This window comes from Molossus molossus, unplaced genomic scaffold (assembly GCF_014108415.1).
Source record: "Molossus molossus isolate mMolMol1 unplaced genomic scaffold, mMolMol1.p scaffold_m16_p_19, whole genome shotgun sequence".
NCBI lineage: Eukaryota > Metazoa > Chordata > Mammalia > Chiroptera > Molossidae > Molossus > Molossus molossus.
The window spans coordinates 41,331,937-41,349,277 of record NW_023425354.1 but is presented as its reverse complement, the minus strand read 5'-3'; the positions used below and the strand labels follow the sequence as shown (position 1 = coordinate 41,349,277).

Genomic DNA, 17,341 nt, shown 5'->3' with positions numbered 1-17,341 from the left:
CAGCAGCATCACGGAAGGAAAAAAGGTCAACAGTGAATATCTGCAGCCTCAGATGTGTGGGTGGGAGAGGCAGGGGTGCCACCAGGGCTGCCTTGGTGACAGCTGGGGGTGGGGACAGCTCCCAGGCAAATCCGAGGCCTGGGAACACAGAAGGCTCTTTCTAGAACTTTGGGACACTGCTGTCACTTCCCTGAAGTGACCTCCTTTTCCCCACTGGACTGACTGACTTTCATCTTCCCTCAGGCCCTGACTGGAGAACCCCAATTCTCTGTTCCTGTCCTCAAATGGCACTTAGCCAGGAAAAGGGGTTTCTGAGCAACCAGCTAGGCCAAGGCCACAGGCACCCCAGTGAGGACGGTCTGGAGTAAGGGGGAAGGGAGAATCCCAGCAGACCACCCAGAGTGTGGGTGCTGGAGCTGGGAGCCGAGGCGCCTGGGACATGCGGAGGATGAGGACTGGGAAGGACATGGTTGGTGTCCACCAAGGACGTTCCTCCTCAGTCCCCAAGAACAGCATGGAGCAGGCCCAAGGGAGCAGGGCTGGGGGCCAGGTGGTGGTGGAGAGCAAAGTGGGTCTGAGCTGTGAGGGCTGCAGAAAGGGCGTCCACTGTGGTTCCTGTTCAAAGGCAGGCTTAGGGGTCCAGGCTGAGAGAGGCGGGGCGGGACAGAGCACGAGAGCCCAGAGGGGCCGGCCCCGGCAGAGGTTGTGCACGCTGGCGGGGAGGGTGGCACAGCCCACGGGAACTGGGCAATGGGCATGAAAAAGTCCCCTTGAGATGACGGGCTCTGTGATCCCTCCATTCCTAATGTGTGTTCTTACCTTGTTCTGTGTGGATGCTCATCATAAACCTGCACATGGGGAGGGCAGAGCTCTTCGTAGATGAGGAAGGAAGACCCAGTGGTTTTTCTCTCTATCCATGCAACTGTCTGAGTATCTGCTATGTTGAAGGCCTGTATTAGGCCCAGGGACAGGGACCCTGCTCAAAACCATTGAGCAACCATCGCAGAGCTCAGTCCAGAAGCTACATTTTCACTTACTCATCCACCCGCCCATCACTGAATGATCCCCAGCACTGCCAGGTGGGGAGGACCCTGAACAGGTCACCATCCAACTCAGCCAAACTGAGCTCTGGCCACCTCACCACTGACCCACCCCTCCACGGAGACAGCTGTCAGCAATAGGGGGCTCTAGGGGGCAGCCGGGGCCAGAACTCCCCAGGGTCCGGGCCTTGCCTGCTAAACAACAGCTGTGTATGGGGATGTAGTTCTCTAAGCTCTGCAACCTCAACTCTGTACATAAGTAGCTACTGGCTTTAGATGGATGCCCAGGGCGAGTGGGGAAGAGGTTCCGGGGCGGACTCAAGCTTTAAGGGGTGCATGGTGTAAGGACAGGGGGTAGCTAAGGTTAAAAGCTAACTGCATCCTGGCCGGTGGCTCAGTTAATTGAAGCATCGTCCTATGCACCAAAAGGTTGCGGGTTCGATTCCCGGTCAGGGCACATACCTAGGTTTCGGGTTGGATCCTCTGGTCGGGGATCCTATGGGAGGCAACCAATTGGTGTTTCTCTCTCCCTTCCTCGCTCTAAAATAATTAAAAACACACCCTCGGGTGAGGATAAACAGAAAAGCTGGATGCTCCACAGCCCAGGCCGAGCCTGTCCGGGCATACTGCGGTCCCCGGCTCCCACTCACTGCCCAGCCCGCGCTGCTCCACACAGCCTCTCTCCACCCGCTCGTCCCCCACCCGCCGGTGTCTCCAGGGTGTGTGGAGGCTCTCTGGGCGGAAGAGGCGGAAACAGCCCCAGAGCTTGTACCCTGCAGCCGCGTCTAAGTGGCATGTCACTGGCAGGCCCCAGTGGTTCTCACAGCACATTGGTCACGGAAAGACATGGAAAATCCACTTGAGCCTGTGGGAACAGTTTGCTTATCTAAAACAAACCCACCCAGGGACAGCGTGGGCAGAGCACAGCCACCACATGTCCATCCCTTCCTTCCCTACATGGCTCTTGGACAGAGCTCAGGGCCAGACCAACGAACGCCCAGACCCCCTCGGCTCACTGCCTGCTCCTCCGCACAGGGCGGACGTGGTGGGGGGGTCTCCCCGGCCACGTGCTGACAACAGCCTCAGGCAGGAGGGCTGAAAGGTCAGGGTCCGCTGAGTCTCCATGTTTGTCTTTCACTAATATTAAGGAACGCTTTTCCACTCAACCGTGAGCTCCACGCGAGCAGAAGGCTGCTCCGGGCAGCCAGGAGCCTGGGCACTGGTTTCGCCTGGTCACTGTGGACTCGGCAGCCACTTTCGCTTTCTGGGCTCAGTTTCTACACCTGTCAAAACAGGAGCCAGGACCAGACAAATGTCATCAATTTTTTTACTTTTTAAAGCAAAGGACACACCCCACCTTTCTTTCCAAATGAAATCTTATGCCAAAGTCTCCTGTGAGAGCCGAGAGCAGAGGCCCTGGCTGAGGTGGGGTCACGGAGCCCTATCTGTCCACCACCCCTGCCTGGGGGGGATGCTGCAGGTCCCTCTCAGTAACCCCCAAGCTCTAGAGGCAGAATCTGAAGCCCCTGGTCCTCTTCCCAAGGAGATGGGCCCTGAGCATCTCTTCCGGGCAGTTCCCATGAGAACCGCGGTTTCTCTCGACCACGGCCACTGGCCCTCGGTGCTCCTCAGGGTGGAGGGGATGGGGAGCCAGGAAGCTTAGGGACTTTTGAAAGGAAACTTCCAGTCAGAGTCCAGCATCAAACTCATGTCTACTTCTCCCTCTGCTTTGGGACAACTTTGGGCCTCAGCTTTGCTAGTGAGAGTTCCCCTCAGTGGCCTTACAATGGGCTGACACCATGTCGGTCAGGCTGGTTTTTCTGGGTCACCGTGGCCCAAGGCCAGAGCAGCCAAGCTCTCACCTCCCAGGGTGATCGGGCTGCAGCCATCCCAGCCCATGCGGAGAGGCTGCGCCTGGGGTCAGGCCCTCCCAGGTGTCAGCACTGCCCACCCCCTCGGTGCTACAGCAAAGGCCAGGCCAGCAGCGAGGGGCCAGGGCAGGCTCTGCAGACCCCACAGGGAGGAGTTGGCAGAGCCCAGCTAAGGTGTGCCCACCAGCACTGACCCCCAGCCTCAGTCCTCAGTCAGGGAGGTCCCTGGCAACTCCTCTGCTAAGTCCTTTTCCTCAAAGGTGTTGAAACAAAAATCCAGTGGCACATCCGCTGGGACCAGTTTTGTTTATTTCCAGGAGGATGAAGTTGCCCCCTTGCAGGGAGGTGAGCCACACTGAGCGCGAGCTGTGGGCCAGGGACTGTCACCTGTGCGGACACAGTTAACACACAGGCTCGAGAGGAAGCGCCTGAAGAGGTCACTGCAGGCCACCCTGCTATCAAGCGGGGGAGCTGGGATCACACGTGGGTCTCCTGCCCGCGTCGACGCCCGGGTCCCAGAGCCCCTCTTGTAGTTTGCTGAGGCTGTGTGCTCTCAGGCCTGACTGGGCCATTTCCCAAGGTCCTCTCCGGATCAGTTTCTCTGCCTGTCACCCACCCCCAGAGGTGGCATTCTCACATGGGGCAGGAGGGGGGGAGGGAGCCTCGAGCCTCCATCTGCTTCCTATTGAATGCTTCCTGTCTCCAGAACCCACTGGGCAGAGTCCAGGCTTCCCAAATCAGGAACACCTGGGAGAGGAGGCGGCTGAGCAGGGCCAGGAGAGCGGGTGCCGCAGTTTGGGAGCAGTTTGGGGACGTCTTAGGACAGCAGGGGGCTCTCTCCGGGGACCCTGCCCCTGGCTGTCCCCCATCCTGCTGCCCGAATTCAGACCTGCCTTGAAGGGGGACAGCAGGTGGGGCCCTGTAGAACAAATGGTGTGAAACAGCTGGGGGGCGGGGCCAGGGCAGGACAATGGCTCCAGTCACCAGGTCCCCCGGGAGGAGGTGGTGTCTGAGACAGGGAGGGGAACAGTCCTGTGATCCACCTTCCCCTTGGGCAGCCACGTGCCTGCTCTGAGGGCAGCAGGGAGGCAAAGCAGACGCCCCCCCTGGCTGTGCACATCTGGCCCGGGCGGGGGAGGAGAGGCCCAGCTTCCAGGGAAGCGGCTGGAAAGCCACTGCCAGCATGGCTACTTCCATGCCTGGGCAGAGCTGCCTGGGGCTCTGAGGTGCCAGGCTGGGGCTAGAGGGGAAGCTCTCTGGCCAGCCCCACAGGCCAATGCTTCCTCACAGCTGTCCCCCTACCTCACCCTAGTCAAAACCAGGCCACCTTCAGGGGCCAGGGGCCCAGCTGTGGTCAGTGTGGCCTGAAGGACACATGGGAGACGGTATCAAGGGCCCACGTTAATACCTGCCTGTCATCCCGCCCAGGAAGGGAGCCGAGCACCTCGTGGTGGACCAGAGCTGGAAGGGGCTCCAGGTCAAGCAGGCCAACGCCCAGGCCTAGGCTCCTAGGGCACTGAAGCTGGCACACTTGACCCTCAAAGAGACGGCCTGGGGGCCAGAGGGAGGGGCCTGGAGCGGGGAGCAAGCCGGAGTCCTGCCCCAGCAGGCTCCTGCCCAGCTCACTCTGAATCTTCCCACTCCAGAGTAATTGAAACCAGAAGCAGCTCCCAGCTGACAATGGCCCCTTGTTTCCAGCTCCTCACACTCTGCTCTGGGACTGACTGCTCGATGCCAAGCTGAGAGCTCGCCAAGAGGACGAGCCGGAGCTGCTCAACCCAGGGGTCGAGGCACGGAAACTGGGCTGGCAGGCAGCGAGGGCCCTAACCTTGACCTCCCTGCCCACTCTGAGGTCGGCTCATCAAAGCTGTTTGACTCCATTTGCTTAAGAAAACAGATGTGACCTCAACCAGCCCAAGGCCCAAACATGGGTCACTTACAGGTGGGGGAGGGGGGCTGCTTGACAAGCTAGACCCAGAATCCCTGCAGGAACAGAGGACAGGGGCCTTGGACCTGCCACATGGTCACAAGGCATCATTAGATGAGTACTGACTGTGCCAGGCCCCGCGCCATGGGCTTCGTGGACTTCCACATTCAGCTCGTTAGAGCCCATTTCACAGGAGAGGAAACTGAGGCTCAGAGAGGTAGAGTAACATATTCCATTCTCCCCACTAATGAATGGAGAAAGCATGCCTCTCAACCCCAGACGTGTCTGGCCTCAAAGCTGCTTCGACACTGGGTGAAGGGTGAGAATTCTCTTCTGTTTCTTTACTCCACAGGGAGGTCCCGGTCAGTGTCTGTGCCTTCAGCATGGTGCCACCACCACGTGCTCAATAAGCAGAAAAGGAGGGACCAACGAGTGAGAACACGGATGTGCATGTCAGCTCCTTCAGGTCCATTCCATCCTTTGGGCCTCACAACACGCTGGTGATGAAGGCAGAGTGGGAACAACCATTCCCATTTAACAGATGAAGAGACTGAGGCCCCCAGAGGTCAGGGGACCTTGACAGAGGTCTTCTGACCCTCAGCAGTGCTCATCCCACAGGGTAACCAGACTCCACACCCAGTACATCTAAACCGCTGAGCGAGGGGCGGGCGAAATAGAGCGGAGAGAAGATGGGTCCAGGGGTTAGATGCCTGGGGGAGGAGGTGGGGACGCAGTTTTCCACAACCAGAAGAAGCTAATGGTGACCAGCGGTGCTCTGGGGTCGTGGGGCCCTGCTCTCTTGTGATAGCTAGAGAGGGATGAGCAATTGGGGGGAGGACACCCCTGGGTCTGGAGAGAAAAAGGTCATGAACTCTCCATTCTCAGAGACTAGGTTCTTCTCACCTAAAAGCAAGCAAGCCTCAGGTGGGAACACCCCAGATGTCCATGGCAAATGATGAATGAGTGAACTAAATGTGCTCTATACATCCAGTGTTACTCAGCCAAGAGGAAGGAAATTCTGACACATGCTACGTGGATGAACCTTGAAGACATCACGGCAAGTGAAGCAGCCAGTCACCAACAGACAAATGCTGTAGGCTCCCACTTCGGTGAGGTCTCCAGAGCGGTCAGATTCAGGGACAGGAGGCAGAAGGATGGTGCCGTGTGCGGGGAGAGGGGCAGAGGGGAGTTCCTTAGTGTGTACTGAGTGGGAATGGTGTTTCAGTGATGAAAAGGCTCTGGAGATGGGTGGTGGTGATGGTTATACAACAATGGGAATGTACTTAAAGCCACTGAAAGACATACCTAGAAATTATTTAAAATGGCAAATTTTATGGTTTGCATATTTTACAATGAAAAAAAAAAAGTAAGAGGGTCTAGATACTTGGATTTGCCCACCTGGGCTCTGTGAACACTCCCAGCGGCCCAAGTCCATTTCTAATAGCTCTGACCCCTCCTAGCTTCTAAGCAGCCAGGTCAAGAATGTCCAAGGGCCCTGGCCGGTTTGGCTCAGAGGCTGGAGCGTCGGCCTGCGGACCAGAGAGTTCCGGGTCCCGTTCCCGCTAAGGGCACGTACCAAAAAAAAGAATGTCAAAGAAATTACCAGCCTTTCCCCTTCATACACAGGCTCCAAGCTTCAGGGGTGCAGGGGTGCTACCATCCTAGAGCTGAGACAGCTGGCACTTCCTTGTTTGCTTGGAACCCTACTCCCTCCCACACCAGGGTCCCAAGCACCCCCATGTAGGGAGCTGCCCCTGGGAGGCTCCTAGGAAAGTGAAGCTGCCTCCGACCCTGGTAAGAGGGATAGAGCGGAGGGTGGGGTGTCCCCAGGCTTGTGGCTCAGCCCGGGAAAGGGAGAGCAGGGTCCGGAGAGGCTCTTCTGGCTTAGGTAGCTCCTAGGTGTCAGTCCCCTTCCTAGCATGGAGCCGGGAGGCAGGAACTGAGCCACGGGGTCCTCAGGGAGAGCTCTCCCCACTGGCCCAGCCGGCCAACAGGGCGAGACCCTGGGAATATGCTAATCGCAGCTGGAGCCTGGAGCAGCAGTGGTTGGGAACAGACTGGGATAAACACACAGGGGTCCCCCAGGGCCAGGGAGGCAAGGCAGAAGGGGGGCCTCCCGGCTGAGCTGCTCAGCTGCTCCCTGGCCAGGCAGGGCTGCGGCAGTAAGGACGCGCTGGGCAGTGTGTGTGGGGTCCAGACAGAGAATCAAGGTACAGCCCCTGAGGTCTGGGAAGAAAAGGAGGACTCCTGAGCCTGGTGCACCAAGCTGGAAGGATCGAACCCTAAATTTGCACTGACAAAAGGACAAACCCCCGAGGGTCACAGACTGACACCCAAGTCTGCCCCCCATCCCAGTTCCCTCTGTGAGTATTTCCACTCACTCGTATGCCCAGCAGCTGACCAAGCTGGGATCGGGTCCCTGAATTTGGAGCCCGTCACCACCACGAGTGAGCTGTGTGACTGCGGCCACGTCACCGCCCGCTTCTGGTCCGTTTTGGTCTCCCCAAGCAACAAGGTTGGATTAAGTGGCTTCTAGGATTCCTTTTGGCCTAAAGCCCAACTGATTTTTTTTTTTTTTTAATCCTTACTCCAAAATATTTTTACATGATTCCTTCCAGCCTAAAACCCAACTGATCTTTTTTTTTTTAAATCTTCACCCGAAAATATTTTTACATGTTATCTTCAGACAGAGTGGGGTGGGGGGGGGAGAGAGAGAGAGAGACAGAGAGACATCAATGTGAGAGACACATCGACTGGTTGCCACCCCCAGGACCCCAACTGGGGCCGGGGACGAACTGTAACCGAGGTACGTGCCCTTGGCTGGAATCAAACCTGGGACTCCTTGGTCCATGGGCCGATGCTCTAACTGCTGAGCCAAACCGGCCAGGGCCCAACTAATCTTTTATTCAGTCCTTCGCTCTCCCTCTTTCTTGCTTGCTCACACTCTCCTGCCCAGGGCAGGCGGGCTCCTTCATTTCCGGGGACACTCCCTGTGCACTCCTGCCTCCCTGCTCCCGGCCAGGCGGCCCTCCCTTCCCGGGAATGCCCAGCCACTCCCTTCTGCTGATTCAGAGCCTGCCACCTTGCTGCACTAACAAGGAGCCTCAAAACAGCCATTCATGTGCTGGTCGCTACAGAAAATGACTTTTACAAAGTGGATGAATACTTTTAATGTAACAAAAAAGGTAATTCTAAAGACGATGTGCAGCCCTGGACAAAAGAGGATTTACGATAATACATGAAAATAGAAAAAATACAAAACATGCACTGTGATTAAAACAATATAATATTTTGGCCCGGCCAGTGTGGCTCAGTGGTTGAGCCTCAACCTATGCACCAAGAGGTTGCTGGTTCGATTCCTGGCCAGGGCACATGCCCAGGTAGTGGGCCCAATCCCCAGTGGGGGGCATGCAGGAGGCGGCCAGTCGATGTTCTCTCTCGTCAATGTGTCTATCTCTCTCTCCAAAAATAAATTTAAACAAAGTAAAAAACAAAAACAAAAAACTATATAAAATTTTGTATACTCAAGGAAGGTAAAAAGGCACAACATAAAATGGCTGTTTCGCAGGAGGAGGAGTTGGGATGGCTGGTGATTATGTTTCAAGTCAAACTACTATTGCGGCAATTTTCTCTCTAACATAAACATTGCCTTTGGAATTTAAAAAACCCAGTGCCCTCGACTCCCTCTTGCTCCACCTCCTCTGGACGCCTCCCTGCTCCAGCCCGTGAGGCTCTTTCCTTCCTTGAATTCGGGTGGCACACGTTTCCATCTTACTGTGCGCGGGACGGGGGGAGTCGGGGAGCAGCCGCAGAGGGCAAGGCACGGCTCTGGCTCCAGCCTGCTTCCAGCCCGCTGCCCTGCCCACGGGCTGCCTGATCCTAGGTGACTTAATCCTTTATGCCTCCGCTTTCTCATCTGTAAAACTGCGATGACTTTCCTACCCCACAGGGTATCCCATGAAAGTCCCCTGAGATAACGCTGCATCAGCCCAGTGCTGGGCTCAGTCAGCTCTCTGACGTAATCATCGTTACTGCCATCTTGCCTGTTCTCTAGTGGCTTGAAATACATTGATGTCCTTGTCTTCCAATCTGGCAGTAGCTTCCTTGAGGCCAGGCCCTTACCCCCTCGGAGCAGCTGGACACTGCAGATGCACGGTAAGTCCCATCCCCTGGCTCTTCGCCATGCATGACTCCCTCCAGGTGCACCCGACAGACACGTCCCCTGCCCCGAGACAAGAGGCCTCCAGACAGGCGGAGGTGCACCCTATGCCATAAAGCAGGACACTAGAGTGGACTGCCACCCCGACTCCTCCTCCAGGCCAGTAGCAATGCCAGTGCCCTTCACCAGGCTGGGAGATTCCCTGATGAGGACCTGGGACACAAGGACACAGCACAATGGAGAGAGCATGGCCTTCCCTGTGCACTGTCCACAGAGGCACCTGGGCCTCAGTGTCCTCATCTGTAAAATGGGGAGGATAGGATTGTCATTCTCCTTGCAGAGCTGTTGCAAGGGTCACGAGCTAATGTTGGCAACGGGTCTCCGAGAGCACAAGAGCTGGACACACATGTTGGTAATCGGCATTGCCATCTGTCTGTCCCTAAATGCTGCCCGACCTCCACCCCCACTGCCAGCCTGCTGCTCCAGAGTCCCTGCCACCACTGCCCTATCAAGCCAACCCAGGACGGAGGCTCATATAGGACAAATGCCTGCAGCTTAGGAAATGAGGTCCCTCGCTGTCCTCCAGAGGGGCAGAGCCAGGGGGGCTCTGAGAGTGGGAGAGAGGGGCTACAGGGGTGAGCCTTCCCTCCCTGCCTTTTCTTCAGGCCACCTGAACACCCCAAGGACGCGGCCCTCCTGCCGGCCACCTTTAGCTCCATCCCTGGTGCCGGCTGAAGGGGAGCAGAACCGGGTGCCAGATTCCCTCAGCCACGTGGCAGGAAGGGAAGTGCAGCGAGCTGTGGGAACAGACTGTCCCAGGGCTCTGTGGGCCTGGCCACGTGGGAATGACTTAGTGCAGCCCCCCCCCCCAGTCTGGTCGTCCTTGGTGTCACAGGGTGATGGGGCTTTATAAGGCATGGCACACCCCTGGCGAGGCTACCCCGCCCACTCCCCAATTCATAGGAAGGCCAGTAAGACGGCCCCAGGGCTGCGGGCCAAGGGCTGCACCAACGCTGCGCTTTGGGGAGTTGAGGGCTGGGAGACTTCAAAGCCCTTCAGAGGACGCTGGCTCGGAACTAGCCGCTCACAGGCCCAGGTCAGCTGGCAGCAGGAAGGTTTGTGTTTCTTTTAATATCACTCCCAGGCATTTAACATTCCTCGAAGCTTAAACACAGAAACATTTTCCTTACCAGACTGTGCTTTCCGCTTTGCCAAACATAACCTGGCTTCCTCCCCTTCCCCCACCTCCTCCATCTGCTCCTGTCTCCAAGATGTAATGATTTATGCCGTGTTTCCCCTGGGGCTGTGCGGCTGATGGAAGTGAGGAGGAAGCAATGGGCTGGAAGTCCAGGTGGGGGCACTGCCTCGAGCCCTGGGGTCTGGGTTCTGTGGGGTCAGGGCCCATGGGACTCGCTGAGTTGGCTGCGCTGGACTTTTCTGAACTTTTCAATCCCATGCCGGGGCTGACCATGTTTCTTGGCTGGGTAGCTCCGGGGGCCAGCCGGGCCAGCCCAGCACCTCATCCCTGCCTGCCGCTCCTGCCAACCCGGGAAGGTGGGGATGAGACCCCCACTCCTTACCCCTGCAGGAAGTAGGTTCCCAGGGCTGAATGTAGAGAGCCCCCATTTCCTAAGTAATGAATAAAATAATAAAGGACTGACTTGTGGTTGCCTGGCAACACCATCTCCCTGGAGACAGGGCTGCAGAGTGGGGCGCAGGTCTCACAGCATTAGGAAAAGATGTGCTCAGGAACTTGGGGCGACATGAGGCAGATGGCCAGGACTCCTCCAAATGGAGCCACCCCCTTTTCAAACACTAGCGCCTGAGACAGATGTGGGGAACAGGAGGCCCACACAGGTCCCCTCCAAGGGTCACTGTTACCAAGAACACCCAGCCAAAAGCCAGTTACCAAACTCTAAAGCCTCCACGATGCATCAAAGAATACATGCTTCCTGCAAGAGAACATCCCTCGGCGCTCTGCACCCACACCCCATCTGAGCCCAAGGCACCTGATGCCACGGCTCAGTGCCAGTTCGTTTCCCTTGATTTCATGGTCGCGGAATCTACGCCTAAATCAGGCCACTTGTGTCCTGAGCATGAGGGCCACAGGAGGTACCAGGTGCAGCGTGGATGGCTTCGCGCCTGCCCATATCTGCACTCTCCTCACAGATAAGTGAACAGCAGCCACTTTCAAAGCTACATCCACCAACAGGGCACCGAGTAACACAGCTGAGGCGTGTACACTTTTTTTTTTAAATCCTCACCCGAGGACATTTTTCCATTTTTTGTCCAGACAGAGTAAGAGGGAGGAAGGGAGAGAGAGCGAGAGAGCGAGAGACATCGAGTGGCTGCCACCTGCACGGCCCAACCAGGGCCAGGGACAAACGGCAACCAAGGTACATGCTCTTAGCAGGAACCGAACCCAGGCCTCTCTGGACCGCAGGCCGACGCTCTAACTGCTGAGCCAAACCGGCCAGGGCGAGGCGTGTACACTCTTAAACTGCCTGAGGACCTGCCCCTACCGACACCCACAAAACCAACCCTAAGCCAGTGAACTCTAAGGACAGGTGCGTAAGGCCCAGCAACCCCAGTGACAAGTCAGAGACAAGACCTCAGCAGCCAAGCAGATCCTAAGCCCATCCAAATGCTGGGGCCTCACACCCCCGACAACAGACATTGCTGATCATGCACAGCACTCGAGGATACAGCCTCAGAATCCTTCTCAACAGTGTCCTGGAAGAAGCCACCAGCAGACTAGATTTGGGAGGTGAAAACAAGGGAGCTCTCGTCCAGGTGTGGAGGCCCGAGGGACCAGGCACACACGGGCACCTGGGCTAGAGTAAGATGTCATCTCCAGCAGGGGAGAACCACCACGTTGGGAGACTTTTCTCAAACCAGCGTTGAACCCAAGTCACAAAAGGCCAAGCATCTGGATCAAGACAAGTGAGAAAGATGCCTTCCCAACGGGCACCGCCTCCTGGCTGCTCCCCGAGCCTTGCCCTGGTGCCCTGGCCACATCTGGCCCCTCACCTGGATCTGCCCTTTGCCCATGATCTTGTCCACGATCTCGTTGTTGTCCTTGTTGACCTTGGTCTTGTCGTAGCACTTCTCATAGCACAGGATCCTCAGGGACTGAGAGCCCTCCAGCTCGATCTCAAACTCCTGAGGAGAGATGGGACGAGGGGCTTGAACTTCTGAAGCTGGGAGACACAGCTTCCGGGCAGGTTGGGGGCCCTGGCTTTGCAAGGCTGAGAAGGGGGTGAGGAGGGCCCATACGGACCACATCTTGAGGCAGGGAGGAGCGCCCTCACTTTCCGGAGCTCTACAGGCCTCCCAGCGGGAAGTGGGGTCTGGGCTCTGAGCCGAAGCCCCGTGTCTGGATGAGCAGAGTTAGCGGGGCAGCGCTGGCCCCAGCGCCCTCAGCCAACAGGACATGAGCACAGGGAGTAACGAGCTCAGGGGTCCCTATGGGGACACAAGCCCCTTCCACTCACCTCGTCCCACTTGGGCTCTGTCGTGTCCCGGAATACCCTGGTTTTGGCTTTGCTGACAAAATAGCCGAAGGAATCCACCTCCAGGGTACAGTACAGGTCTGCAGGGGGACAGGCAGAGACAGAGTGAGGCCCCGGAACTCAGGAGGAAAAGGGGTTTAATACACTTGTCCCTCACAGCACCCCAGAGGGCTGCCCTTGGGTTCTCTCCACAGTCCTGTGAGTCGGCCTCTCCCCACCCCTCTGAGATGGTGCCCCCCTCACCACGTTAGTCTCCTCCCTAACCGCGCCCAGCTCTCCTCGCTCGGGGCCCTTGCTGCCCCTTCACCCCGATCTCTGCCTTCTCACCACTGAGCCTCCTGCAGCACCTTCACTGACCACACTGACTAAAGGAGCCACACCCCCACCAACCCCAGGTCCCTAACAGGGTGCCAGAGCATTTGAGGTGGCAGTCTGGAAGGCATTTGGCCTCTGGGGCCGAAAGCTGGAGTAACCCCGTCACTGAGACAACCCAAACGCCTCCACATTCCAAAAGCTCCATCTGCTGTCTCCTTCACAGCACCGAGCTCGGACTGAAGTTGTCTTTGTGTCCCGTCCCTCCCCTCGCTGCATCAGCACCGCAGGCTGACGCCTGGTCTCCTCAGCCACTGGGCGCCCTTCGCACTAAGAACTGGGCGTGCACGCAGCAGGCGAGCCCCACTAGGCAGCGAACAGTTTCTCCCCGTTCCGTTTGCCAGATGAGAAAACAGAGTCAGAGAGAGAAAAAGGACTCAGCATCACACGGGGCCAGAAGCCCAGGGCCCCCGACTCCTCTCCTCTCCGCCAGCCCCACGTGGGATGAATGGATGGAGCTCTCTCCACTCCCTGATGCTTCGGTTAACCAGGTGGAGGAGGCGTGGGGTGGGTGAGAGGAGCTTTTCCCTAGTGTTTCCATCTTGAATCTTGGCCTTGAAGGCTGAAAACTTTCTCTGCTCTATCCGGACACTCAGGCGACCAGGCCACAGCCCTGGGTGGTCACCCCAGGCACTCTTCAAATCCACTCTCCCTCTGGGCCCGGGACCCTGGCAGCCCCCTTCTCCCTGCCATGGGAGCTGCCCAGGCTGTTTTCCAGGGTAATGTGTGTGTTGGTGGTGGGGTGGGGGGCGGGGCTTTGGGGTAGTACGGCCAACCCTCTGCAGCATGAATCAGGGCAAAGGGCACAGAGCAGAGGGCAGACGGTCAGCTCTGGCCCAGGGGTTGCCCAGCTGGGCTGTTTTCCGTGAGAATGGAGGTGAAGCTGCCCCCCAAGTTTTCTCTAGCTGGGTGCGACTTAGAGGAGCTATAACTGGGCATCGGAGCACACGGGGATATGGGTGCAGATTAACAGTAAACAAGGCCGGAGGACCAAAGCCCTCGACATCTGCTAGTCAGACTGTCCGTCTGGGTGGCTAAGATGGAGGGGCAGGAAGGGCTGTCACCGTGTATGGATCTAGTGTGTGTGAGTCCCCGCCAGGGGCTAGTTCATGGGGTAAAGTGAGGGAGTCACCTTGTCTGGGTTCAAACCCTAGCTCTGCCCCGATCACCACCTCTCCGCCTGGGCGCTTTCACCTGCGAAACAGGAGTGGCCGTGGGGCCCGCACCTGGGCTGACCGCAGTGCAGTGAGTTCCCGAGGACAAGCAGCCACAGTGACGATTCACAGGTCCTAACCCCCATGTCGGAATATCTGAGCAGGTCAAGGGGCCGGGAGGGAGGCGGTGAAGACATGTGGCGGTCAGGAGATAGATCTCAGAGCAGCTCACCCCAGGTCTAACCACTAACGCCCACCCCAGACAACACGAAGCAGAGAGAGATGAGGCATCCGGGCACCGTGGGGGGGGGGGTGCCTGGACCAGCTCAGTGGGCTGCAGACTTGGGTGGGTATAACATCCCCACAGAGCTTATTAACCAGGAATACTCCTGGGCAGTGTGCCCCCCAGAAGGGGGTTCCGTGGGCTTGGGGGGCGTCCAGGAAGCTGCTGCATGTCCACGCAGCACGAGCGCGGTGGTCCTGGCCACACCGAGGGAAATGATGCGCTAAAGGCAAGAGCATGGGCTCTGGTGGTGGAGACGCGTGTGACCTGCCTGTGCCACCCCGGGAAATCCCGTGAGCCCCGGGGCCTCAGCTTCTTCAGGTGAAATGAGAATGATATTGGTGAACTCAGCGGGATGCCAGGAGGAACAGAGCAGATATGCACTCGAATAGGCTTTGACCTTGCCAAGGCCTTGTCCGCACACTGGCCACACCTGCATCTGCCCCCCACCCCACTGCACACAGTAGGTGTCTGGAAATGAACTACTTAGGTCAGCATTTCTGAGCTCCTATTCATCCCACAATAAAGATTACACAGTTCCTGCCCTCTGAGAACTCACAGTGGGAGAGGCAAGTTTTGTTTTTGTCTTTTATCCTCACCCGAGGACATTTTTGCATCCATCTTCAGACAGAGTGGGAGGGAGAGAGAGAGAGAAACATCGAGTGGCTGCCACCCACACGACTCCAACCGGGGCTGGGGACAAACTACAACCAAGGTACATGCCCTTAGCGGGAACTGAACCCGGGTCTCCCTGGTCTGCGGGCTGACACTCTAACCGCTGAGCCAAACCGGCCAGGGTGGGAGAGGCAAGTTTTAAGTGACAAGACAGTATGACAGGTGCTGTAACTCTGATCTGCCCTGGTGTGATGGGAACGCAGAGAGAGGAGGCCGATTGACCCAGAAGCTCGGGCTTCACAGTAAATGTTTATGGAACGTCTGTCTGTCAGCCGGTGGCATAACCTCTGCGCGGCGCACGGGAGAGGCCAGGGGCAGACCTCACCCCCCAGCGAGGAAGAGAAGGGAGTGGGAAGGGGCTGGCGGAGAGGAGAGGAGTCAGGAGCTCTGGGTTTCTGATCCTGAGTGAAGTTCAATCCTTTTATCTCTCTGTGTCTCCGTTTTCTCATCTGGCAAACGGGAAGGAACTATTATCTGTCTGACTCACACATTCCTACCTGAGAAAAACTAGAGAAAACGTGTGATGGTATCTTGTGAAACACTACAAACGGCAGATTTAGGAGGTGATGGAGGAGGAGGAGAGGGGTGCGTGTGGCAGAGCTGGCATGCACACACGCGGTCACACATGAGCCTGCTCTTCGCTCGGTACTAGCAAGTGTGATTGCCTTTTATGGAGAAAGAAGCCGAGGTTCAGAGAGGCTGAGAGACCTGCCCTGGGTCACACAGCTTGTAATCAGCAGATGTGGGGTTGGAGTCCAGGAAATCAGATACCTGGGGGTGGGGAGGGGCCTGGGGAAGAACAGACTTGGGGTCAAAGGGCTGGGACAATGCCCTTGCCCAGAAGAGCTGTTCTTGGCCTTTGGGGGCATACCCCTCATCTTTTTCACTTTTTATCCTCACCCGAGGACATCTTTCCATTTTCTGTTCGGACAGAGTGGGAGGGAGAGAGAGGAAGAGAGAGAGAGAAAAACATCAATGTGAAAGGGACACATCGAGTGGCTGCCACCCACAAGACCAACCAGGGCCAGGGACAAACTGCCACCGAGGTACGTGCCCTTAGTGGGAACCGAACCGGGTCCTTTGGACCGCAGGCTGACGCTCTAACCACTGAGCCAAATCGGCCAGGGCTACCCCTCATCTTAAGGCAGCTGGCAGGGCCCCAGCCTGGCAGACCAGAACAGAGCAAGTGGGCAGAGAGAAGCCCCATGCAATGAGTCCACGGGGACTTTCTGTGACAGGACGAACAAGGGCCCACCCAGCCTCTTCCTAGGGCTGGTGGTCAGGGACACTTACTTGCTGACTGCTTAAACCCCTTGGCAGAGTGGACGATGACATGAAGGAAGCCATAGAGCCCTGGAGACTCGTCATCTGAAAGAGAGAAAAGCCCCCAGGGTGAGGGGTGGTGAGAGGCTCCTGTGCTTCATCCCCTCCTTACCCCAGAGGGGCCAGGAGGCAGAAAGGATGGGAGACACAGCCTGAGCCTAGGTCCAACACCACCACCTGGTGGCTGAGTGAAGTAGTTTCCAGAGCCCAGTACTTCCAGGCCCATGAGCTGGTGCCTCTTCTCCCTCTACTCAGACTTTGAGGCCAGTCCACACCTTCCCTCCTGGACCAAGGACTTTGTACCATTTCCCACGGGCACCTTCCCTCGCCCTCTGAGCTCTGTTTTCCCATGGCTGCCCTTCTCAGTCTAGCCTTTCAAAGTAAAAAATAACCAATATAAGTCACTGTGCCAATGGAAGAGAGGGTCTATCTCTGCCTCCTCTTTGGGACACTGGGCTGATGACCCTCATAGGCGGAGAAGAGCTTGCCTTCAATAGCCCCTTCCAGCACCCACGGGCAGCCAGATTCTACCCTCTCCAGGCCAGTTACCAGCCCTGGTCACAGCTCCGCCCTGTTCAAACCCTCCCATAGCCTGAGCTTGAACAACAAACTCTCTCGCTTGGCATTCAAGGCCTTTCAAGATCTAATCCCTAGAAAATTCTGGCCGTATTTCTCATACACTATTCTAACCCATCTCCCCTTCCTCCTCCACCCCACGCCACCCCATGCTTGTCTTTTGCTTCCATTATCTGACAACCTCATGAACAATTAACACGATCCCCGTGAACCAAGGGGCCAGATTCTTCTCTCAAGCCAGAGGGGGCTAGGGAGGGGTTGGGGCCATCTGGGGAATAGACAACCCCTGCTCAAGCTCCCTGTGGACCTGGCAACTGAGTCATCCCAGCCCAGCTGAGCAGAGAGCAGCCATTTGTAGCCAAGTGTCTACTGAGGTCCTTGTGGACGGCCCAGCAATGTCCTGGGAGACTGGACCTGCTGAGCGGACAGCCTTGCGTTCCAGATCTTAC

The 17,341-nt window shown here is 57.2% G+C and overlaps 1 protein-coding gene across 4 annotated transcripts in view; it reads right to left on the bottom strand.

Moving 5' to 3' along the window:
• Nucleotides 1–17,341, bottom strand: part of ABR (ABR activator of RhoGEF and GTPase) — a 188,509-nt gene that overhangs the window by 26,890 nt on the left and 144,278 nt on the right. For all 4 annotated transcript variants that reach the window (XM_036267646.1, XM_036267648.1, XM_036267650.1 and 1 more), the window contains 3 exons: nt 16,287–16,361; nt 12,492–12,589; nt 12,028–12,159 (listed from right to left, as the gene is read on the bottom strand). In XM_036267646.1, coding sequence (XP_036123539.1) covers nt 12,028–12,159; nt 12,492–12,589; nt 16,287–16,361 — 305 coding nt within the window. The remainder of the gene's footprint in view (nt 1–12,027; nt 12,160–12,491; nt 12,590–16,286; nt 16,362–17,341) is intronic.